Source organism: Brassica rapa, chromosome A01 (assembly GCF_000309985.2).
Source record: "Brassica rapa cultivar Chiifu-401-42 chromosome A01, CAAS_Brap_v3.01, whole genome shotgun sequence".
Taxonomy (NCBI): Eukaryota; Viridiplantae; Streptophyta; class Magnoliopsida; order Brassicales; family Brassicaceae; genus Brassica; species Brassica rapa.
The window spans coordinates 16,111,427-16,137,269 of NC_024795.2; the positions used below are offsets into that span (position 1 = coordinate 16,111,427).

A 25,843-nucleotide genomic window follows, 5' to 3' on the forward strand; every position below is an offset into this window, starting at 1 on the left:
GCTGAGTTAAAGAAGAAAAAGAAGCAAGAAGAGGCTGATTTAAAGAAGAAGAAGAAGCAAGAAGAGGCTGACTCAAAGAAGGATATTCCTGCTTCAAAAAGGACTCGCAGTGGTACAATAAGAATACCCATTCCAACTAAGCAAATTAAGAACACCAAGTATTCAGACGAATTGTGGCCGGACTCTGATGTGGAGGAAGATGAAAGGAAAAGGTGTGGAAAAATAAAGGAGTATCGGCTGAAAGCTGTTCAATTATCTCCAGATGGGTCTCAAATGAGTGCGGAATTTGGTCCTTCTGTACCATTTCCCCACATCGGAGATAATGTAACGACGTGCATGAGAAAAGGTTTTGAACCTTCACCTGCAATATATGATCCTCTAGGACCTGTTGATCCGGTTAAAAGGGATAATCTTTTGCAACACCTAAAGCCACACGAGTAAGGACTTTTGCACCATTTCGTTGATTTTAGCTAATAAAAAGATTTTGCAGAGACTGAGTTGTGTTAAATTATCAGGGAAATTCCACATGGAGAAGCTCACGAGGATATTGAGTTCTACAGAATCCTCATCACTCCAAGACCTTGGCCCATCAAAGAATATGGATGGCTGGTTCAAAATGTAAGTATGCAGCTGAGTTATATTTACTTTACGGCTAAGTTATAAGTATGGTACAGCTGAGTTATATATTATCTGTGCAACATATTGCTTCGTATATGAGAGTCCTCATTCAAAGGTCCAAACAAGATCCCAGTCCATTTTGGTCCAAGCGCGTTGCCTTTATAGACTCTTGGTTCCTTGAATCATGGGTTCACGATTATAAGGAGTTCGAAGTCAAACCGGAAATGGTCAAATTCAAAGGAAGTGGTTATGAGGGGTTAGCAAACGGTTTGATCGCCACAGACATTCAGACAAAGTTGCGGTGGTTTACAGATGTAGATCACTTGTACGGAGTGCTTAATACTGGCGGCAATCATTGGGTGGGTTTTCACGCGGATCTGCATAAAGAGAAGGTTGATTGCTATGATTCAATCGTTGGAGAGCAAACACTCGAAAGTGATCTGAGAATGCTAAATTTCTTTGGGCCGCTTACTCGTATGATCCCTGCGATTCTGAATGCACTTATTCCTGATGATATCCGAGTCCCTACCTAGAAAGAGTTTGTATTCAGACAAAGAACAAAACGTATTGTTCCACAAAACAACCTGAGAGGCGACTGTGGAGTGTATTCATTGAAGTTCGTCGAGTGTCTAGCACTTGGTGTAGCTTTTGATGGGATATCGGATGAAAATATTCAAGGTCTGAGAATGAAGATGGCAGCAGATGTCTTTAATGAAGGAAGTTGTAGTTTGGTAGGGTCGTTTGGCGATGAATGAAGATGAGTTTTGTATGACTTATGGCTAGATATTTTGTACTTGACTTAAAGTTATGATTTGTTTATCGTAAGCCACCTTGTTTAAATTACGCAGCCGTTACGTTAGATATAGCTCAGCCAAACCTCAAACCATACCCTAAAATAGGGAAATATTTAATAAGTCAGCCGATTCGTCTTCATAAAGCAGCCGTTAAGGTAGATATAGCTCAGCCAAACCTCAAGCCATACCCTAAGATAGGAAAATATTTAATAAGTCAGCCGATTCGTCTTCATAAAGCAGCCGTTAAGGTAGATAAAAGTCAGCCATACCTCAAACCATACCCTGAATTAAAATAATTGATATGTTTATACTTAAAAATGTCATTCCCTAATAAGTAAATATATAATCAACCGAACGTCTCTTATTTATTGAATTAACGAGTTTAGAATCGATCATGACCTTGAGGTATATGTTGTCTTGCAGTTACTTAAAACCTTACATGTAGATATAGAGTGTGATCATAATACAACTCTCCTCAACTATATACAACGCATTTTAAGACTAAATTTATGTTATTTGTTATATTTATCACACCGTTATTCCAAATCCTAAACATAAATCCCTAAATAAACAAACCTAAACTCTAAATACCAAACCCTAAACCCTAAATCCCAAATATTAAATCAGCCGTAATAGGCTATATAACTCGGCCGCCACGTTTGTTAAATGTTGTTGTTTGGTGGGAAATATGATAAATGAATTTTAAGAAATTTCAATTCCCGCCGTTTCACGTTCTATGTTTCTCTATATATAGTGTCCTCTCTAATAACCTTTCTTACGCCTTTATCTCTCTAGAAAAAACCTAAACAATATCTCTCTATCCCCATCAAAAGCCATGCCGATTGTTCCTGGAAATTCAGAGAGGTTAGAGAACAGTGTTTTTGCGATACTAAGCTCTGCAAATCGTGAAAACCTCCCTGTTCTATACCCTGGTCCGTGTGACTTGCTTGACACAACCAGCCCTACATGGTTTAAATTTTTAACTGATCTCTCCATGGTCATCCCGACGATTCTTGCAGAAGGATGGGTTCATGCATGGCCGACATACTGCGACATTCCCGATCATTTTAAAGAACGCTGGTTTCTTCAACTCGCTGTAAGGCCCGACATTTGTTCATATATATTAATATATACCATCGGTCTGTAATATTTGTATTTTTTGTTTGCCGTAGCGGACAAACACATGGGATCGAAGGCATCATTTGACCGTTTGGCGTAATTTTAATTTTGTGGCCAGAAGTCTATTTCGTTGTCAGATGCGCCATTTGAGGTGGACTTGGTTGGAAGGAGGCGAGAAGCCAACTTGGATGCTAACCAGCGTTTGGCTTGATCTCTGCCACATGTTTGAAGAGTTTGGTCCAGATAATTTTGGTTCCTGAAAGTCTTTTCGTGTCTGTATTTTGAACTTCATTATTTCAGCCATAACTTGTTTCAATGATTCAGCCGCAACTAGTTTGAATGTAATCTCTGCCACATGTTTGAAGAGTCTGGTCCAGATAATTTTGGTTCCTGAAAGTCTTTTCGTGTCTGTATTTTGAACTTCATTATTTCAGCCATAACTTGTTTCAATGATTTAGCCGCAACTAGTTTGAATGTAATCTCGGCCACACATTTAATATAATTCAGCCATAACTTGTTTCAATAACTCAGCCGTAATTGTATTTTGAAACGCATTATTTCTGTTTGTGAATGTTATCTCGGCCACATATCTAATATAATTAAGGTATAACTCAGCGATCATTTTATTTAAATAAGTCAGGCATATCGTATTTAAATAACTCAGTCATCATTGTATTTAAATAACCCAGCATCGATTTAATTTTAAGAGGCGGTATATGGGAAGTTCCATCATTATGTGCGTGGGAAAATTTGGCTGCCATGATAATATCGAGACTCATTATTACGAGTTTTTATATATATGTTTCATTTACAATATCGAGACACTGATATTATATTGTATTTTATATATTTAATAGTATTATATCTGTGATGTCGTATCTCTTCTTACAAAGTAAAACAATTTTTAGTTTCCAAGGACTTTGAAATCTATTTTAACAATGTCTTCCTCATCCTTCACCTCAGGAAATTATTACAGACGACGTAGGAATACGGAAAGAGGAACGCCGAAAGAGTGTTGGTGTGGTGCACCATTTGACATTTTTACATCTGGAAGCGAAACAAATCCAGGAAGATTGTACTATTGCTGTGCAAAACGATATCATAAGGTTAGTTATGGTTCTTATTTCCCATGTTCGAAAACGTAATACTTAGATCTGGTTACATTGGTGAAAACAGAGTCATTTATTCAAATGGGCGGATGAGTGCTTGGTGGAAGAGGTTGAAGATATTAAGGCAGTGATAAATGGCATGAATAGAGACATCTCGGAGTTGCGAGTTAACGTTGCTCGATTGGCGAATGGAGTAAAGACAGAATCTGAGAGAAAAGGAGGCGGATGTTTGAGTGAGAGTCGGTGTTTGAGGAAAGTGGTTGTTTGTGTGGCTGGAATGGCGATACTTTGCTACTACTACTTCTCTGTTTAGTCATGTTTTGTCATCATAAGTCAGCTTTCGCGTGTTATATAACTCAGTCTTTATTAACTTTTAAGTTGTTTTAACTCAATCGTATAAAAACAAAACTATGCGTTTATTAATATATAACTCAGCCGTTAAATCAAATTGATAAAAGCGGGAATGTTTTGTTACCTCTGGTAAATGACATAAATAGCCTTTGGTTAGTTTTATTTACTTTTATGCTCAGATAGTCTCATCAACCAGTAACATTGATTGACCTAACAATTAGAAAAAAAAACATTGTCGGAAACAGAGAAGGAACCGCAAGGATACGAAATTGCTGTCCACATTGTGTTTACTTCCTCTTCTTAAAAATAACTGTGAGATCTCCGTTATCGTTATCGTTCGTTTGTACGAAATCGTCTTCGCCGCATTCATATCTACAAGTTCGTCTTTTCGGTAGGATGTCGCGACGTTAAATATTGATTTGGGGTTTTGTTTCGAGTGAGTTAGGGTGTTGTTTCGAGTGAGTTAGGGTGTTGTTTCGAGTGAGTTAGGGTGTAGTTGTGATTAGGTTATTGTTGTGTTGTGGCTGAGTTATTGTTATGTTGTGGCAGAGTTATTGTTATGTTTTCCCTGAGTTATTGTTATGTTGTGTCTGAGTTATTTTAATATTGTGGCAGAGTTATTGTTATATTCATTGAGTTATTGTTATATGTCCTGACTGAGTTACTGTTTGTTTATTTGTTCAGATGGATGTTTCTGATGTTAATCACGGGGTTACCCTCCAAGACTTTATCATGTAGGGTCTTCTAACCTAGAAAATAAAGACATTAATCACAATTTTCGTTCACGAGATTTACCTCATATTATAGAAACACTAGGAGAAGATGTATGGAAAGCACTGGTGAACTCTCCCATTGGAGTAGTTGCTAGGCTAGTTGAACGCCGAAGCGTGTGGTCTGGTAGAACAGTACACTATCTACTATGTACACAGCTGCGAGTACATAGGAAGGAGATATGGAGTCTGGTAGTTGATGAGCCTATCAGGTTTAGCTTGGTAGAATTTGGTGAGATAACTGGGTTAAACACTGGTCCATTGCCAACAGGAAGTTTTGAACCTGATCCTGATTAATACAAACCGTTTTGGGTGAAGCTGAAGGTGTCGCTTGGGAGGGGACCCACGTTGGATGAACTGAAGAACTCAATAGAGGTCTGCCCGAGTTGGACATTTGAATAGCGTAAATGGCTAGGGCTATTAGTTCTTCAACACATGGTACTTTATTGTTTGCATCAAAATTCTCGGGTGCCATTTGAAAGTGCCAAAAGAGTGTTTGACGATGAAGCCATGAAGTTGTATCCATGGGGTCGGACTGCATACGAAGTTATCATTGACTCTATTAAAACGTTGGCTCCAGACAGGGGGTCATACACATTAAGCGGCCTAAAGGATGCACTATTGATTTGGGCGTATGAATCCATCGTCTGCTTTGGCGAGTGTTTTGGGAGAGTGGTGAATAATTAAGATGTTCCACTTTTACGATGGGGTGGAAAGCGTACTCGTGCAAATTTCGAAAACTTGTTGTCTGCCGAGATAAAACAACATAGCCAGGTAAGGTGTAACGCTGCGTTTTGATTTCTTAAATGGCTGATTTATTAGACTTAATGGCTGAGTGTTGTGTTTATTTAGTGGCTGAGTTATATTATGCCCTAGTGTTACAGGTGCGTGTTAGGAGAATGGTTTCGAAGGAGTCAATCGAAGAGTTGTTTCTTGAATGGCCGTGTCAACCTGACGACCCACAACTCGTTAACTTGATAACAGACATACATGCAGGTAGATTTGTAAAAGGTTTTTGGGAAGTGCATGGAAATGCGGAGGGGAAGGGTAACGAGAAGAAGAAGAAAGCTGAGCCACCCACTAAGAAGTAGAATAAAGCTAAGACCAATGAGGGTGAAGCTGCTGCAACGGGAAAGGGTTCAAGCGAAGAGGAAGGTAATAAAGATTTGGGGAACAACGCGAGTCTGATGGCCATTGCGAGTACTCTGGATAAACTTTCCAGAAAATTTGATCTGATGGACGCGCGATTTAAAAAACCATTGGTGGACCAGAAGTCAATAGATGACATGGTGAAAGTTGCAGTGGAGGAGCGTCTGAAAGTTATGGGGATAGGAAAAAATCTCCAAAACAAAGATAACCTCTTAAACGTCGCCGCCGACCAACAACCTGAACCGTTGTCATCACCGCAGCCTAATACCCAGCAGAAGTCTGTCTGTAGTCCACTGTTAGCTGAAACCCCTGGAAAGGATATGGGACCTAGAAAAAATTTGTCCAACGAGCTTGATAAGGAGAGAGGGATGAAAAAAACTTTGGCTAAGGAGTTTGGAACACATGCTGAAGATCAGGGTGCTAATGTTCTTGATTTCCTATATGTTTCTCCTGCAAAGGCAACTAAGGCTGAAGACTTACGTCGCCGCTCCACGCGCAACCGTACTATAAAGGATGAGGATGCAGAAGATAAGAAAAAAGCTGTGCAAGCAGAGGCTGTGTTGAAGAGGAAGGAGAAAGCTGCCGCTAAGAGAAAAGAGGCTGCCTCAATGAAGCAAAAACAGGCTGAGTTAAAGAATCAAGAACAGGCTGAGTTAATGAATGAAGAACTGGCTGAGTTAAAGAATCAAGAAGCCGATAATGAGAAGAGAAAGAATATAACTACACCGCGTGCCAATGTAAAAAGATGCAAGGTTGAAGATTCTGTAAAGGACAGTGAATTTGCTGTAATGACCGACGAAGTTCTTGCGGAGGAGAATGAAATCTTGCCGGAGTCGCCTATGGAGAGTCATGAATTGATTAGATCTGCTATAATAAAGGAATATCGGGAGAAAACGGTTAAATTATCTCCACAAGGGTTTGCATTGTCTGAAGGTTCTTCAAGACCAGCTTTTCCGTACATTGGAGACAATGGAACGATGTGCATGAGGAATAATGTTGAGCCTTCATCAGTAATATATGACCCTCTAGCACATGTTGATCCGATTGTATTGGATAAACTTATACAACACATCTCGAGAATTCCACCCAAACCACCAGCACCAGCAAAGAAAAGAGTTGTAAGATCCGCCGCTCGTGAGGGTGACTTCTACAGCATACTCATCCTTGAAAGACCGTAGCCGCATAGCCAATATGGATGGTTGTTTGATGATGTAAGTCTATAATTACCACAGAGTTCTACATTAGATTTCAGCTGATTTCTATCTTCTATTAAGGCTAACTTATATATTTGTTTACGGCTGACTTGTTAATATTTATTGTGTAGCATATCTCTGCGTATATTAACGTCCTCATTAAGAGGTCCATGCGAGATACGACCCCATTCTGGACCAAGTGAATTGCCTTCATTGATCCTTGGTTCTTGAAGAAGTGGGTTGACGATTACAAGCAGTTCAAGATACAACCTAATATGATGAAGTTCACAGGGAGTGGTTATGAAAATCTTGTACACGGTAAGCTTCCCTATAACTTTCAAACAAACTTGAAGTGGTATGAACACGTGGATCACTTGTACGGATGTCTTCCAACCGGCGGAAATCACTGGGTGGCTTTTCACGTGGATCTGAAGAAGGAGAAGGTGGATTGCTATGATTCAATCATTGGAGAGGTAACACCCAAAAGTGAGAAGAAAATGTTTGAAGAGTTTAAACCGATACGTTTATGCTTCCCGATATTTTGAATCAAAACATTCCTGCCAATCTCCGAACCCCGAGTAGGAAGAAGTTCGCATTCAGGAGGAGGATCAAAAGGTACACTCCACAAAACACCCAGATTGGCGTTTGTGGGGTGTATGCGTTGAAGTTTGTGGAGTGTCTAGCGCTTGGTGTAAGTTTCGCTGGGATAAACGATAAAAATATTCAAGGTTTACGGTTGAATATGGCGGCAGAGATCCTTGATGAAGGAGGAAACACGGCGGAGAACAATTAGCTTTCTAAATGAATCTGTGTTTGTTATTTTCAATCAGACTTTCCAATTACCTTAAGTTGTTTAATGTTGTTTTATTTTATTAAGTCAGTCGTTACGTTAGATATAGCTCAGCCATACCTCAAACCATATCCTGAATTAAAATAATTGATATGTTTATACTTAAAAATGTTATAACATTCCCTAATAAGTGAATATATAATCAACCGAACGTCTCTTATTTATTGAATTAACGAGTTTAGAATCGATCATGATCTTGAGGTATATGTTGTCTTGCAGTTACTTAAAACTTTACATGTAGATATAGAGTGTGATCATAATACAACTCTCCTAAACTATATACAACGCATTTTAAGACTAAATTTATGTTATTTGTTATATTTATCACACCGTTATTCCAAATCCTAAACATAAATCCCTAAATAAACAAACCTAAACTCTAAATACTAAACACTAAACCCTAAATCCCAAATATTAAATCAGCCGTAATAGGCTATATAACTCGGCCGCCACGTTTAATAAATGTTGATGTTTGGCGGGGAAATAAGATAGCCACTAGGAATTTTTATTCTTTGAATTTGGCGACTATTCGCATTTCCATTGGGCTCTATATATGTCCAATTTCCCTTTTCATTCTCTTTCCAATATCATTCACTCTTTATAAAAACCTAAACCATATGGATATGGAGATTGTTCCTGGCTGGTCATTAAAGTTCGCCAGCAGTGTGAATGCCATTCTAAGTTCTGCAGATCGGGAAAACCTCCCGGTTCTAAACCCTGGTCCAGGGGTCTACGTTGACAAAACCTCTGTTACGTGGTTTAGATTTTTACATGATCTTTCGCAGGCGATCCCAAAAATTCTTCGAGAAGGATGGATTCATGAGTGGCCGACATACCGCTTCATCCCCGCTCATTTTAAGGAACGCTGGTTTCTTATACTCGCTGTAAGCACCGATTATGTATATATATTCCATTAAACAGCAGTTATATGTTTAAAGGAATGCTGGGTTTCTAATATTCTGTTATCTTCTTCTTTTAGCGGACAAACACTTGGGATCCGAGACATAATTTTTTTGTATGGACGCATTTCAATCTGGTGGCCAGAACGATGTTTGAATCTCAAATGCGATGGTTGAAAAGGTGTTGGACGCAGGGTGGCGATAAGCCTGAGTGGATGATAACTAGAGTTTGGCTTGCTCTTGTCGACATGTTTGAAGAGTTTGGACCTGATAATTTCGGTTTTTGAATTAGATTTTGTTTATTTTCTTAAAAATTCGACCACATTAGTATAAAAACTTCGCACTAATTCAGCCTTATCAGAGTTGTATAGATGCTTTCCAAAGGACATGAATTATAGTATAAAAACATCGCACTAATTCAAACGTAACTCAGCCTAAGTAAAAATGAACTCAGCCCCCGTTAACACTAATTCAAACGTAACTCAGCCTTATTAATCAATAATCAGCCCCTGTTAACACTAACTCAGCCGTTATGCATATCAGAGTCTAGGGATGTAAAGTTTCATATTTAACACGCCTTTGTAAATATGTATTATATTATTCAACCTTCTCGAATTTTCGTTATACTCAGCATCAGAATTATTTTAAAAGTTGCGGTTCATATTCCAGTATCGAAAATCGTAAACATTATTATGCGTGTGGGAATTTTTGGCTGCCATGATTATATCGAGATTCATTATTAGTATGTCTTTACATATAGGGATACTTATATATTGTGTGATTATCCGAACTAATAAATCAAAATTAATATTAGTCGCTTCAATCAATTATGCCGCCCTTTATTAGGCGTGTGAAAATAAGTCAAGGTTCAAATCAAGACCTTTATACTATCGAGACAATAAAATTTTCGTTAATGGAGTTTCTTGTTAGTTTGGTTTAATTTAGTCCTATGTAAACGATAACCTGACCGAAACCGTAAATCAGTCTTTTGATAAATCAGTATGTTTTAATAAAATCATTTAATAACCGGAAAATTAAATTAACTCAGCCGTGAAAACAAATAATTCAGTATTCAAATAGCATTTACCTAGCCTAAGAAACAATTAACTCAGCCTGAGAAACAATTAACTCAACCTCTAAATAGATTTTACGTTGCCTTAGGAACCATTAACTCAGTCTTCAAATATATTTAACTTAGCCAACGAAACAATTAACTCAGCCTTTAAATAGCATTTAATCAAATATCAGAAAATAACATACATACTGGAATAACAAATAACATAAAAAGATAAGTTCTGATACATTACATCTTCACCATTTTCTTGTGTCCCTATAAAGGCTAACCGGTTCAAATTCACGTAAGAATAAGCCGATCTCTTTGAGCCACAAACAGTGGGGACACATGTTGTCATCCTTAGTGACATCAATGTGCCACAAGCAGGGACAGTCTCGCTCTACAGGATTTCCGCATTGGCAACTGTAGAACTTTGGAAGAATATGTGATATGAACAGGGCCATTCTTTCTTTGAACTCGGGTGTGTGCCACAAACCCCAACCCCATTTGACAGATCGCACTATTTTCCCGATCCTGTCAAGTGATTCTATTGGAATACGAGATAAATACTTCCCTTCACCCCAAAAGATTGCTCGAGTCATTGCGTGTGTATACACAGCACGCTCATAACCTGCATCTGCTGCACGCTTCATGAGAGAAAGCCCTTCTTCTTTAAGGTCGAAGGTGTAGAAAAACTGTACACCCTTTATATAAGCGTGCTTGGATTTCCCTCAACGTAGCAAGCTTTCAACAACTCAGAAGGCATATTGAGTCCCCAAGGAACGGATTAGACATCGAGGAATTGGTAAACCCCACGCCTCTCTGCTAACGCCTTCATCGACCTCGACGATGCTTTGAGGCCAAAGAGATCTTGGATGGGGTTACGGGCCGCACGTTCAACCACTACCGCCTGAATTTCTTCAGGCAATTCAAGAAGAGGGAAAAATTCCATCTACACTAACTCAACCTATAATTGATTTAGAGAGATAGAGAAAATGTGTAATAATTGACTGTTGAGAGTCCGATTGTTCTCAGTACCTTATTTATAATTCAGCCAAATCAAGCCGAAACATGATTCGCGACGGTTGGGATTTCACGTGAATTTTAATAAATCAAAATTAATATTAGGCGTGAAATAAAATTAACTCAGGTGTAAAAAGAATTAATTCAGCCTTCAAATAGCATTTACCTAGCCTAAGAAACAATTAACTCAGCCTTGGAAACAATTAACTCAGCCTTTAAATAGCATTTAATCAAATATCAGAAAATAACATTATTATGCGTGTGAGAATTTTTGGCTGCCATGATAATATCGAGATTCATTATTAGTATGTCTTTACATATAGGGATACGGCAAGCACTCATGTATTATAACTAACAATAATAAGAATTATCTAAAATCTAAAAAATATTTTAAAATAAAAAAGATAATTCTTATATATTGTGTGGTTATCCGAACTAATAAATAAAAATTAATATTAGTCGCTTCAATCAATTATGCCGCCCTTTATTAGGCGTGTGAAAATAAGTCAAGGTTCAAACAAATATCGAGACCTTTATACTATCAAGACAATAAAATTTTCGTTAATGGAGTTTCTTGTTAGGTTGGTTTAATTCAGTCCTATGTATACGATAACCTGACCGAAACCGTAAATCAGTCTTTTGATAAGTCAGTATGTTTTAATAAAATCATTTAATAACCGGAAAATTAAATTAATTCAGCCGTGAAAACAAATAATTCAGTCTTCAAATAGCATTTACCTAGCCTAAAAACAATTAACCCAGCCTTGGAAACAATTAACTCAGCCTTTAAATAGCATTTAATCAAATATCAGAAAATAACATTATTATGTGTGTGAGAATTTTTGGCTGCCATGATAATATCGAGACTCATTATTAGTATTTCTTTACATATAGGAATACAGCAAGCATTCATGTATTATAACTAACAATAATAAGAATTATCTAAAATCTAAAAAATATTTTAAAATAAAAAAGATAATTCTTATATATTGTGTGGTTATCCGAACTAATAAATAAAAATTAATATTAGTCGCTTCAATCAATTATGCCGCCCTTTATTAGGCGTGTGAAAATAAGTCAAGGTTCAAACAAATATCGAGACCTTTATACTATCGAGACAATAAAATTTTCGTTAATGGAGTTTCTTGTTAGGTTTGTTTAATTAAGTCCTATGTAAACAATAACCTGACCGAAACCGTAAATCAGTCTTTTGATAAGTCAGTATGTTTTAATAAAATCATTTAATAACCGGAAAATTAAATTAACTCAGCCGTGAAAACAAATAATTCAGTCTTCAAATAGCATTTACCTAGCCTCATAACATGGATAAAATGCACGCTTGGCATTTAAAAAATGCCAGTAAAAAATGCCAGTAATAAACAATTAACTCAGCCCTTAAATAGATTTTACTTAGCCTTAAGAACCATTAACTCAGCCTTCAAATAGCATTTACCTAGCCTAAGAAACAATTAACTCAGCCTTTGAAACAATTAACTCAACCCTTGGAAACAATTAACTCGTAGTCGAAGAGATGCTTTCCAAAGGACATGAATTATCTCGTAGTCGAAGAGATGCTTTCCAAACGACTCCAATAGATCATTTTTTATCTATAAATACAAAGCGCACAATGCCACAAATCCAAACCCTCATTAAGTGATCAAGTGGCAATGGAAGGATCGAAAAGATCGATAAAACGTCCTATGGAGGATGTCTATGGCGCGGATGCTGTTGAAGGTTATAACAAAGGGAAAATGGAAACGACGGAGCATTACAGGGCGCTTCTCCGCTTGGCCAAGGAACAAAGGCAATCTGAATCTGAATGGAACGACGCCTCCAGCAAAGTAAATTCTATTGCTGCGCGCATGGAATTGCTTGATGCCATTATCAAGGCCGAAGGCAAATTTGACCTCGTGGCTGAGTTGGAGACACTTACCGCTCATCATTGTGAAGCCGAAGCAGAGTTGGGAGCTGTGAAGGTCATCGACCCTGACTGGTGTAAGCTTCATGAAAAATGGATGCTGGATGATTAATCTCTTGTCATCAACTTCTCTTTTATTTTTATGTTTTTTAAGACCGGATTTTATTTACTATGTAACACACATCATGTTTTATTTTCGACCTAATCATATAACTCAGTCGTGACATAAATTAACACAAATCAGTTTTTATGCATCACTAACTCATCAAGACGGTTCATTTATCCAGACCAGTGTAAATCGAGACCACTATTATGCGCGTGATCAAATTCAGTTGCCATGAGTTTTTCGATGTTTTCCTCGACTCTAATTGGCCAGTAAGATATAATTCAGCCAACTCAGTCGAAACATGATTCGCGACGGTTGTGATTTCACGTAAATTTTAATAAATCAAATTTAATATTAGGCATGAAATAAAATTAACTCAGCTGTAAAAAGAATTAATTCAGCCTTCAAATAGCATTTACCTAGCCTAAGAAACAATTAACTCAGCCTTGGAAACAATTAACTCAGCCTTTAAATAGCATTTAATCAAATATCAGAAAATAATATTATTATGCGTGTGAGAATTTTTGGCTGCCATGATAATATCGAGACTCATTATTAGTATGTCTTTACATATAGGGATACAACAAGCACTCATGTATTATAACTAACAATAACTCAGCAAGACGGTTCATTTATCCAGACCAGTGTAAATCGAGACCATTATTATGCGCGTGATCAAATTCAGTTGCCATGAGTTTTTCGATGTTTTCCTCGACTCTAATTGGCCAGTAAGATATAATTCAGCCAACTCAGTCGAAACATGATTCGCGACGGTTGGGATTTCACGTGAATTTTTATAAATCAAAATTTATTTTAGGCGTGTGAAAATAAGTCAAGGTTCTAACAAATATCGAGACTTTTATACTATCGAGACAATAAATTTTCTTTAATGGAGTTTCTTGTTAGGTTGGTTTAATTCAGTCCTATGTTTTAATCAAATCATTTAATAACCGTGAAATTAAATTAACTAAGCTGTAAAAATAAATAATTCAGCCTTCAAATAGCATTTACCTAGCCTAAGAAACAATTAACTCAGCCTTGGAAACAATTAACTCAGCCCTTAAATAGATTTTACTTAGCCTTACAAAAATTAACTCAGCCTCGAAATATATTTTATGTTGCCTTATGAACCATTAACTCAGTCTTCAAATATATTTAACTTAGCCAACGAAACAATTAACTCAGCCTATAAATAGCATTTAATCAAATATTAGAAAACAACAACTTACCCATAGAATATTAGTCTCGACATACAACATACTGGAATAGCAAATAACTTAAAAAGATAAGTTTTGATACATTACATCTTCACCACTTCCTTGTGTCCCTTAACAGGCTTATCGGTTCAAAATCACGTAAGAACAAGCCGAGCTCTTTGATCCAGAAACGGCGGTTACACATGTTATCATCCTTAGTGACATCAATGTGCCACAAGCAGTGACATTGTCGCTGCACAAGATTTGCACATTGGCATCTGTAGAACGATGACATAAAAAGGCAAATGAACAGGACCTTATGGTCGCGAAAATAGTCACCATGCCACAAACCCCAACCCCATTTCACAGAGCGCACTAGTTTACCGATCCTGTCAACAGATTCAAATGGAATACCATCAAAATACTTCCCTTCACCCTCAAAGATTGCTCGAGTCATTGCGTGTGTATACACAGCACGCTCAGATCCAGCATCTGCTGCACGCTTCATGAGAGAAAGCTCTTCTTCGTGAAGGTCCAAGGAGTAGAAAAACTGTACACCCTTTATATAAAGCGTGCTTGGATTTTCCTCATCGTAGCAAGCTTTCAACAACTCTGAAGGCATATTGAGTCCCCAGGGAACGGATAAAACATCGAGGAAATGGTAAACCGCACGCCGCTCTGCTAACGCCTTCATCGACCTCGAGGATGCTTTGAGGCCATAGAGATTTTGGATGGAGTTACGGGCCGCACGTTCAACCACTACCGCCCGCACGTTCAACCACTACCGCCCGAATTTCTTCAGGCAATTCAAGAAGAGGGAAAAATTCCATTTACTCTCTCAGGGGTGAAATTGATTTAGATAGACAGAGAAAATGTATAAAAATATAAAATATAGAGTTGAAAGTCTTATTTATTGGCAGTGTGAAACTCAGTCGTCTGACGACCTTTCTTTTTTTTGGCGGGAATTTTTAAAGAATAAACATGAAAATCAACAAATCAGCAGTGCAAATTACAAAAACATTAAAACCATAAACTAAGCCGTAATACAAAAACATAAAAATCCCTACAACACTTGCTTACATCGGACAAGTTTTCGCATTATGATATAAGAAAAATAGGATGAAATCTGCTTTAGAAGTTGCAGTATCAACTTCTAAAGCAGATTTCATCCTATTTCATACTACTAATTCAAAATAACTCAGCCGTTTAAAAGGTAACTCAACCTTAGTAAGCAATAACTCAGCCCATGTTAACACTAACCCAGCCGTTACTTATATCAGAGTCGTTGAGATGCTTTCCAAAGGACATGAAAAATAACAGCCCGGCCATAAGTATTAACTATTAAAATTAACAACCCAGACGTAAGAAAAACATGAAAATCAACAAATCAGCCGTAATACAAAAACATTAAAACCATAAACTAAGCCGTAATACAAAAACATGAAAATCCCTACAACAATCCAGACGTAATAAAAACATGAAAATCAACAAATCAGCCGTAATACAAAAACATTAAAACCATAAACTAAGCCGTAATACAAAAACATGAAAATCCCTACAACACTTGCTTACATCGGACAAGTTTTCGCATTATGACCACTCTGTCTACATCGAGAACATGTGTGCTCTTTCCTAGGACGTTTGTTTGATAATGCAACTTCTAAAGCAGATTTCATCCTATTTTTCTTCGGTCTGCCTGGTGGTTGACGTACAGTCGGGGGCAAGCAGCGTTGGTTAGCCACGAGTTCTGGAACAGGTTGCGCTGAATCAACCGGCATGACCGATTCAGAGTATGCGCTAACCAAATAATTGCTGGTATAGTAAAGACTGCACAGGGATATACGAGAAACATTCATGTACTCCGCCGCTGCGATTGCGTGTACACATGGTAATTTCTCGAGTTCGAAACGGCGACATGTGCACTTTCGCTCTACCAAATTAACAACATGCAAAGACTCGCCGGAAAATCCATATTTAACTTCAGTGTGATGATCATCAATCCTCTGTACCGCCAAATCTCTGGCGGCAGTTACACGACCCTATTAAAAAATATATAATTAATGTGAAACGACTGACTTAGTACATCTTAAGGACTGACTTAAGAGCTGTAAAGACTGACTTATGAATTTAAAGGCTGACTAATTTTTTAAAGGCTTACTTACATGTAGTAGTTTCTCCACACCACGAGTAAGCGTGGTTCGCTGCGATCTGGCATCCTCTCTTCGTTCAGCAAACCGTCTGGTCATCATAACCCGTATCGATTCTAATATCCGAACAATGTTAAGACCTCTAGCATTCGACAATGCTCTGTTCATTGATTCAGCTATGTTCGTAGTCATCAAATTGTACCTCTCGCCCGGAAAATGAACACGCGTCCACAGTCGGACATCAGCCCTTTGGAGGTAGCCGTGGAGTGCTGGATTAATCGCTTCAATCTCCTCGAAAATCTGAGTAAAGTCAGACATCCTAAAACATCTCGCCGCTTTCTTCACCAGACGAAATGCATCTTTTCCTTTGTAATGTCCCAGTATATTCTTATATAGATGGTACGTGCAAATTCCACGAGAAGCAAGCGGATACACATTTGTAATTGCTTTCCCAATCGAGTTATGCCTATCCGAGATTATCGCAAGACCCTCGTCGTCAGGAATCAAAAGTTTTAGTTGCGTAAAAAACCAATGCCAGGAATCATCATTTTCAGTGTCAACCACTACGAAGGCTATTGGAAAAATCTGAAAGTTACCATCCTGAGCTAGTGCTGTGAGAAGCGTCCCTTTTTATCTACCATTAAGAAACGTACCGTCGACAACCACAACTTTGCGCATGAAAGGAAACCCATTTACGCTCGCACCAAACGCAAGAAACACATACATGAATTTTCCATTCTCATCGATTTGAAGACGCGCAACTGTACTCGGATTTTCTCTTATTATCATGTATAAGTAAGAATGCAAGCGTTCAAACCCACTCTCAGGTGTTCCCTGAACGATTTCCCTTGCAAATTTCAGCGTCCGGTAAGATTTCCAATATTCCATTTGTTCACATGAAAAACGATACACATAACTCAGCCACATCATACAGTTATGTCAGTCACAACGCAAAACTTATTCAACACTATTTTAATATAACTCGGCCGCATTGTGTAAATATATCAGCCACTACGAAACACATATTACTCAGCTGTTTCGTAAACATAACTCAGTTTCACCAAAGTAATTACCTTTACACCAAACTGCTTAGTGATAGCTATTCCAACACTCGTAGGGGGAACGGCCGGACCAACGTCACCGAGAAAGTTCCTGTACAACTCTCCTAAAATATCTGGTGTTGCATTTCGACATCGATTAGAACGCTCAATTGTAGAACATGTATGATTCGATTCGTAAATACAAACATAGAACGCCGGGGATTCCCCTTTGGTAGAAGCACGAACCCTCCAGATACATCTATCAACCCAACACTTAACAATGAATAATGTTCGGGTTGATATGTCTACATCATAATCAAATCGATCCTTCACTGTAAGAAGTTTCAATCGTCTCTCCAAATCGACTTTACTCTCGTATCGTTGCCCTACCGCAAGATTTAACGACGACATCTCCAACCTTAGAAGAACCTCCTCACTCTCTTTAGACCCGCTCATCGAGAAATTCTGATATATCTTCTTGGGAGGTATCGTTGGTGACTCTTCGTCTTCTAAAGGAGACTCACCGTATGAGCTGAAGTTATCATCTTCAGATGACGCACCGTCCGAGTCGTCGAACATATCAAATCGGCTATCAAATTCATCGTCTTCTTCGTTTTCTTTGCTTGTTTCATCTTCTCTGCCAACGTTCTGATTTTCTCCTTCCACAATACTAGAGCAATCAATCTCATTGTCCTCTTCTTCCTTCTCCAAACTGCAACCATCGTAACTCCCACTGTAATTATCGTCTCTGGACTCAACTTCTGACGCTTCTACTTCTGAGCTAAAACTGAAGTTTGTTTTAGTCTTCTCTCTTGCTCTGTCGTCCTTGTTCTCCGTAATCTCAACACAAAGACGTAGTTGTTCGATTTTCTTTAGGGCTACAAAACCTTGCAACTGCCGAGTATTGGACACGTACACTGGTGGAGTATCGTGCGCCATTGTTTTCAATGATTTATTCGAGAACATGTAGCTTAGCTGAATATGATCACTCATTTCATTCAATCCGTAATCATCGAGAACAGACTTTGCGAAAGCTTCATGTGTAGAGTTCTCATCTAAATGAAGAACTCTACACCCTCTACTATCAGCGTTGAATACATATTTGTTTTTCTTAATCCAGTTACCGGAAACAATAATAACCAGATCCATAACCAACTGAGATAGATGAAGAAGAGAAATAACGGGTATGAAAGGGGAGGAGAGGAATATGAACAGGCTGATTAAAACCTAGTTTTGAAGTTCTTTCGTTACTGATGACATGGCAAATCCGAATTGATGACATGGCAGCTGACATGGAAATTCAGTTTTTCAGCTACCAAAATAATATATAACTCAGACACCCTAAGTCAGTCCACATGTAGTAATTAAGTCTGCCGGAACGTGGATACTAGTTCAGTAATTAATCTTTTTCGATAACCCAGCTGTAAATAGGATGAAATACAATAAGCCAACCATATCGTTTAACAATTCAGCCGTAAAACAATATTATTCTAGTAATTAATCTTTCGCTAATAACTCAACCACAATATAGCTGAGTTTCATGTTAAACCATCCAGTTTCGGTTGATTTAAGATAACCCAGCCGTCAAAGATCCCATAACCCAGCCATTCAGTGTTCATTAACTCAGTCGTGGGTATATAACTGAGTCGTGTCTTTACTACGACTCAACCAAATTTTCCAGAAATCAATCCATCGATGATTAAGTCAGCCGTAACGTCAGTACGTAAGTCAACCGTTGTCCAATAACTCAACTAGATTCATATAACTCAACCCTTACGCGTGGTTTACTTATTGTCTTAAATCAGCCTTTTTTACTAAGTCAACTATTTTATTATAAGTCAGCCGAAACTTATACATATACCAGCCGTAACGAAAAACGTATTCTTTTACGGCTGACTTAATGAAAACACGGAAGCGTATTCCTACGTGTCGCCAGATTTTTGCTTACGTGGCGTTAAAAAGTAATGGCATTCTCGTAAATACGTTTTCTCTCTTATCGTGGATAAAGGGCACGCGTGGCATTTAAAAAATGCCAGTAGTAAAAAAAAGATTTGTATGGTTCTGGTCATAAGTCCTAAAATATATAATATCTGAGTCAACTTCCCTATATTTATACTGCATACAAATGGAGTTGATTGCTTGAGATATTATTAATATATGTTGGGGTGCGGGACTAGGCTCACTGAGTAAACTAGTTACTCATGACTCATTTGTGATGCAGGTAACCAATAGGCGGGAGACCTTACTCGATGACGGGAAGGAACATCATTCGCCAGCGGTAGTTTTATTATCCTTGCAAAGGCGTTTTGATATTTCTTATTTATAAGATTTATTGACCGAAAACCTCGAGGTTAATTTATAACAAATTTTGTATTATGCTTTTGAATGATATATAAATAATGTTTTTTTTGTACGGGTTCTATATGATATTAGTTCTTGTTCGGACGAACTAACTATCGGCTATTGCTTTTTAGGGTTTAAAAGCTTAGAGTGATATCTGATAGGAGTGTCGGTGTTCTTTGGTTGTTGGTCTAAGGCGATCAGAAGTATTCTGAGAACCTCGGATCGACCATCGAAGAAAAATAACCGTGTCATTTCCAGTCAACTACAATCGGGGGTGTTACATTATCAATCTGCACCTCTAGGTCTCTCACAATCCTTCCTGAGCTCCTCTGAGAACAATCCACAAAAGCTAATAATTCCTTGGAAGGCTCCACCTGCAGACCCAGATGGTCGGCCATAAGCCTAGGTAGGATGCTGACTGATGTTCATGTGTCACACAAGGCATGTGGGAACTCAATACCCTTCACCGTAAATGGTATTGCAAATTGCCCAGGATCACTCTTCTTCTTCAGTGTAATCATCTTCCTCATCTTTGCTCTAAACTCACAGAATATTCTCCTAACGTCCTCTTCAGTTTCTCTGGTTTTTCTGAAAAACATCCACAATCTGTGGGTGACATAAGACTCCTCGAATGGCTTTTCTAAAGGAATCCTGAAGACTCTCTTTTGGAAACTTTCCCTTTCCTTCTTATTAGCTCCCCTCTTCAGATCTTTCACCACTTTTTCCTTTCTTTTCCTCAGGGTTCTTCCCATAGGAACCCTATCAACTTCCATAGGATCTGCTGCATCATCTGAAGGTATCCTGATGGTCTCTGGTGGGTTATCTCAAGGTTTGGGTTTGGGCCTGAGTACATTGAGACGTGCTACATCTATCTTTGGCATCTACACTCGGTATGTAAGAGGTGCTCGTCGATCGATGGACGCTGGAGGTTGTCGATCGATGGCAGTCTCCTTTTTTCGATCGACGGGGGTTTCAAAATGTCGATCGATTTTGACGTAAACAGGGCTGGGCGGATGTGGGTGTCTTGCTGCGAACTCCTCGTGAGTCAGGATCCTCACGACATTGAAAGATGCGGTTGACTCCGTAGGTGTCATCGATCGATGCTTTGGAGAGCATGTCAATCGATTTTGATTGAAATCCGTCGATCGATGTTCGAAGTCCGGCGTCGATCGACACCAATGCGATCCTCCAAAACTTGTTGAACTTTCTACTTCGAAATCTCCTTCTTGTAGCTTCTCCTGCTTCACCACTTGCCATTAATCATCATCTATGATGGTATTCACGTGATACTTCATCACATCATCCCATATCCCTCTTGTCAAGGCTTCCTGCTTCTTAACAGCTTCTCCTGTCTGAACAACCTGCATCTCCAGCTTCTTCACATGAGTTTTCAATGTTTCAAACTTTGTGTTCAGGTTGGTGTAGACAAAATCAATCTTCCCATTGGAGTCCACCATCATGTGCTGCTTGTTAAAATGAGGTGAGAGTATTATGAGGTATGAGGCTGGAGAGGTTGTGAAGACTTGAGGATGAGGTTTAGTGAAGAGGAAAGTTAGGTCGTACGGGAAGGCCGTACAAGTGGTACAGACCAGGCCGTACAAGTGGTACAGATCAGGCCGTACAAGGTGGAGGCCGGGAAGAAGTTATCTCGACCATTTACCCGAGTAAGTAGTAAACGGCTCGGCTTTACCTCTTACACTGCACTGTTGAGTTCAGACCGTTGGGAGAGCTTGGAGGCACATCTGACAGGCTGTGCCAGACTGTCAACATCTTATCCAAATATCCAAGATGCTTCACACGCGGGAAGAAGCTCATTGGATGCTTTAACTTGGGAGCTCCTCCTTTGGTTGATTCCACATGCTTTAGCTTACCTTTAGACTTTGGAAACCCTCAGCTCCTATCATATATATTGTAACCTCACCTTGATTAATGAAGACAACGAGATTGAACCATTTTCTCTCTAGTCTCTCTCTTGTTCAACATTAATCTCAAAGTCTCTTAAACATCTCCTAACCATGATTCTCGTTTAAACTTCTCACAAACCTTCTCTTAATCTTACCTAATCTCTCAATACCATCTTAAATCTCTAAAATCTCATGGTATCAGAGCCAGGTTAGCTTTGGTATTGAGAGATCTTGTTTCTTTCTTGAGATCCTTACTACTATTGTGTTCTTGCTCTTGTTCTTGAGGTTTCCAGAAGTTTTGTGATAAAGTTGGGATCTTTTGCTCTTGGTTCTTTGGTTCCGCGTGTTCTTAAGAATCTGGTGTGTTGGGTTCTTAACTGAAGTACAAGCTTAAAGCCTTAAAGGTCATGGATGCAAGGAGGAATGGATGGAAACTTTAGTAAGCTAGTTACGGTTCCGATTTCCTTGAAAGGTGGATGAAACTACTTGTTGTGGTCTCGGTTGGTGAAGACTGCCGTTGGGAGTCTAGGGCTGTGGAGTCACATCACGGATGATGGTCCCGAGCCAGTGGCTAAAGGAAATGAAGAAGGTGAAGGTGGAAAAGTGCTCACCGAGGCTGATGTTAAGAAGAAATGGGTCCAAGAAGATCTGATGGTGCTTTCAGTGCTTCAAGGGTCTCTTGAGGTCCATCTCCTTGAAGCTTACAGCTACTGTGAGACTCCTAAACACCTATGGTAGACGCTCCAGAAGACATTTGGAAATGTCTCAAATCTTAGCCGTGTGTTTGAGTTGAAGAAAGTCATCACCTCCTTGATGCAAGATGGGATGGATCTCATTAAGCACATTGGAAAGTTCAGAGCCCTTTTGTCTGAACTAGACAATCTACGACCCGACACAAGTGATCACGAGATCCTCGTGGAGAGGAGGGAGTATGATAAGATGTTTGGGCTGATGATGACGTTTGATACTTGCTACAAGGATGTCATCAAACACATTCTGAGGTCGCCAAGTTTACCAACTATGGAGGAAGTGTGTGCTCAACTTCAGAAGGAGGAAGAGTCTCTAGGCCTATTTGGAAGAAAAGAGGAGCTTTTAATGTCTCACCAAGCTGATGATATGCAAGCAAACAAGGCTGCATATAAGAATGAAGGAAGAAAGTATGGTGAGCGGTTTGAAGGAAGTTGTGACCATTGCAAAAAGCCGAGACATAAGAAGAGCCAGTGTTGGATTCTGCATCCTCATCTAAAGCCAAGCAAGTTCAAAAAGGATAGAGAAGCACATGCTCACCTTTCTGCTGAAGCGAGTGGTAGTGGTTCAACCGGAGCCAGCGCATGTGTTCAAGCCGTTGAAAGTGAGGGTAGGAATTTAGCTTCTCATCACTTGAGTGGAAAAAGCTTAGAGCATGAGGTGATCAGGAAGTCCGACATAGATGCCCTCATCAAAGCTCTTAAGGAATCTGGTAACAAACTCGGAAACACCTTTGGTTATTCCTTTGCTGCTCATACAATGCCTAGTAGTACTGATAAGTTTCTAGACATGTTAGAGAGCTCCTATACTGCAAAAGCTGAGTCAAGCATTGCTAATAAACTAATAGGACTGTTTGAGAACTTGAAAAACAAAAATGATCATCGTAGGACTCATATTGCTAAGAACATGCATAAGCCTTTAATTATTGATTATGGTGCATCTCATCATATGATTAGTGATAACAGCTTGATTAAATATATAGAACCTGCTCAAGGTCATGTTATGATTGCTAATGGTGATAGAATTCCTATTAGAGGCATTGGTAGGTTGAAATTGTTTAATAAGGATTCTAAAGCATTTTTCATGCCTGAGTTTACTTCTAATCTCTTGTCTGTTAAGAAATGCACCACTGATCTTCAATGCAATGTTATCTTTAGTCCTAATGATGTGAAGTTTCAGGATATTAAGAGCAGTAAGTTGATTGGGCAAGGAGCAACTAAAGCAGACCTTTACATGCTTGAAATCTCTCTCCTATTTCTAGTTCTTGTTTTTCGTTTAGCTCTGTTACTTTAAGTAAGGATGCTTTGTGGCATGCTAGGCTAGGACATCCACATGTTAGGGCTTTAAGCATAACATTACTAGGTGTCATGTTTAAAAATAATGATTGTGAGGCTTGTATTTTGGGAAAATATTGTAAGAGTGTGTATTGAAAGATCATCTACTGTTTATGAAAATTGTTTTGACTTGATTTATTCTGATGTGTGGACTGCTCCTTGCTTATCTAAAGATAATTACAAGTATTATGTCACCTTCATTGATGAAAAATCCAAATACACCTGGTTAACACTCATTAAAACAAAGGATAGAGTTCTTGATGCCTTTAAAAAATTTCAAAGCTATGTTACTAACCACTATCATGCCAAGATTAAGATTTTCAGGTCTGATAATGGTGGAGAGTATACGGGTCATGCATTCAAGGATCATCTAACTAGCCATGGGATTCTTCATCAGACGAGCTGTTCGTACACTCCTCAGCAGAATGGAGTGGCTGAAAGGAAGAACAGACACCTCATTGAGGTGGCCAGGTCGATGATGTTCCATACGAGTGTGCATAAAAGATATTGGAGTGATGATGTGATGTCTGCTTGCTACCTGATCAACAGGATACCAACCAAGATACTAGCTGATCAGTCTCCATTTGAGGTCCTTAACAAGAGTAAGCCGGCGTTGGAGCACTTGAGGATATTTGGATGTGTTTGCTATGTGCTGGTATTGGGAGAAATGCGGAACAAGCTAGTGGCAAAGAGCACCAAAGCCATGCTGATTGAGTACTCTACATCCTAAAAGTGATACAAATGCTTTGATCCAGATACCAGAAGAATCTTGGTGTCTCGAGATGTGAAGTTCTTTGAAGATAAGGGATATTATGATAGGAAGAATTGGGAAGAACTTGGGGATCTATCCCAACCATCAGACAAGGCAGCCAGTTTGAGAAACATTCTACAAGGACTTGGGATTGGAGTGTCCCAAGATCAGATCAGGCGTCAAAAGCCAATACGGGTTATAGCTGAAGAATCATCTCACTTTGAACATGAGGGGGAAAGTGAATCTGAAGCAGCAAGTCTAGAAGATCAGGACTCAGATGAAGCTGAAGGTCAAAGAGATCAAGGCTCAGATTCTCCTGTCCAAAGTGGAGAGGATTCAAGAAGAAGAGATCAGAATGAAAGTCAGGAAGCTAGTGAAGAGAGTCAGATACAAGATGAAGCTGTTGAGAAAGCTGTAGTGGTTCCCTTGAGAAGAAGCACATAGGTAAAGAAGGATGCTTCCAACTGGGTAAACACGAGAGTGTAGTACAATGCCCAGGCTGTAGAGCATCCTTCCCAAGCTGTGTGCTCATTTGCTGAGTATCCGGAAGATCACTATGCATTTATGGTCAGTCTTGATGAAAGTTATGTGCCTAGAAGCTATGAAGAGGCAATGTTGATTCAAGAGTGGAGAGATTCAGTCAATGCTAAGGCTGATGATATGATTAGAAATGATACATGGTATGAGAATAAACTTCCAAAGGGAAAGAGAGCTGTGTCATGCAAATGGATCTTCACCATCAAGTATCTACCAAATGGAAAGATAGACATGTGCAAGACAAGGTTGGTTGCTAGGGGCTTCACTCAAACTTATGGAGAGGATTACATTGATATCTTTGCACCTGTTGCAAAACTCCATACCATTCGGATTGTACTCTCGGTGGCGACTAACCTAGGGTGAGATCTTTGGCAAATGGATATGAAGAATGCTTTTCTCCAAGGAGAGCTTGAAGATGAAGTCTACATGCTACCTCCTCCAGGTCTTAAAGGAATGGCGAAGAAATGGAATGTGCTTAGGCTTAAGAAAGCCATCTATGGGTTGAAGCAATCAACAAGAGCATGGTACAACAAGCTAAGCACAACCTTTAATGGGGGAGACTTTAGAAAGCCAGAGCTTGATCACACTTTCTTCACTCTCATTACCCCATCAGGAATCATTGTCCTTCTTGTGTATGTGTATGATATTATCATCACTGGGAGTGATAAGGAGGGGATGCAAGCCACAAAGGAGTTTCTGAAATCTGTGTTTGATATAAAAGACTTAGGAGAGATGAAGTACTTTCTTGGGATTGAGCTATGTAGATCCAAGAGGGGTTGTTTATCTCACAAAGGAAGTATGCATTAGATCTGTTGAAGGATGCTGGTGCCTATGGAGGAAAAATAGCCAAGATGCATATGGAGGATGGGTATAAGGTTCCACGTGAGGGGG

At 39.0% G+C, this 25,843-nt stretch overlaps 4 protein-coding genes across 4 annotated transcripts; 3 read left to right on the forward strand and 1 right to left on the reverse strand.

The window, feature by feature from the left end:
* The first annotated feature begins 273 nt into the window (after window positions 1-273).
* LOC117126726 lies at window positions 274-1,151 on the forward strand. The gene is made up of 3 exons (XM_033275685.1): window positions 274-437; window positions 516-618; window positions 675-1,151. Exons 1-3 carry the CDS (start codon window positions 274-276, stop codon window positions 1,149-1,151), a joined length of 744 nt encoding a protein of 247 aa, XP_033131576.1.
* A 4,896-nt stretch (window positions 1,152-6,047) lies between these two features.
* LOC117126727 lies at window positions 6,048-7,088 on the forward strand. The gene has a single exon (XM_033275696.1). It carries the CDS (start codon window positions 6,048-6,050, stop codon window positions 7,086-7,088), a length of 1,041 nt encoding a protein of 346 aa, XP_033131587.1.
* Window positions 7,089-15,717: 8,629 nt separating this feature from the next.
* Window positions 15,718-17,184, reverse strand: LOC117126728. The gene is made up of 3 exons (XM_033275700.1): window positions 16,950-17,184; window positions 16,312-16,868; window positions 15,718-16,188 (listed from the first exon to the last, which is right to left on the reverse strand). Exons 1-3 carry the CDS (start codon window positions 17,182-17,184, stop codon window positions 15,718-15,720), a joined length of 1,263 nt encoding a protein of 420 aa, XP_033131591.1.
* A 4,822-nt stretch (window positions 17,185-22,006) lies between these two features.
* On the forward strand, window positions 22,007-25,315 carry LOC117126729. The gene is made up of 6 exons (XM_033275706.1): window positions 22,007-22,036; window positions 22,094-22,267; window positions 22,322-23,439; window positions 23,989-24,378; window positions 24,484-24,829; window positions 24,914-25,315. Exons 1-6 carry the CDS (start codon window positions 22,007-22,009, stop codon window positions 25,313-25,315), a joined length of 2,460 nt encoding a protein of 819 aa, XP_033131597.1.
* Window positions 25,316-25,843: the final 528 nt, after the last annotated feature.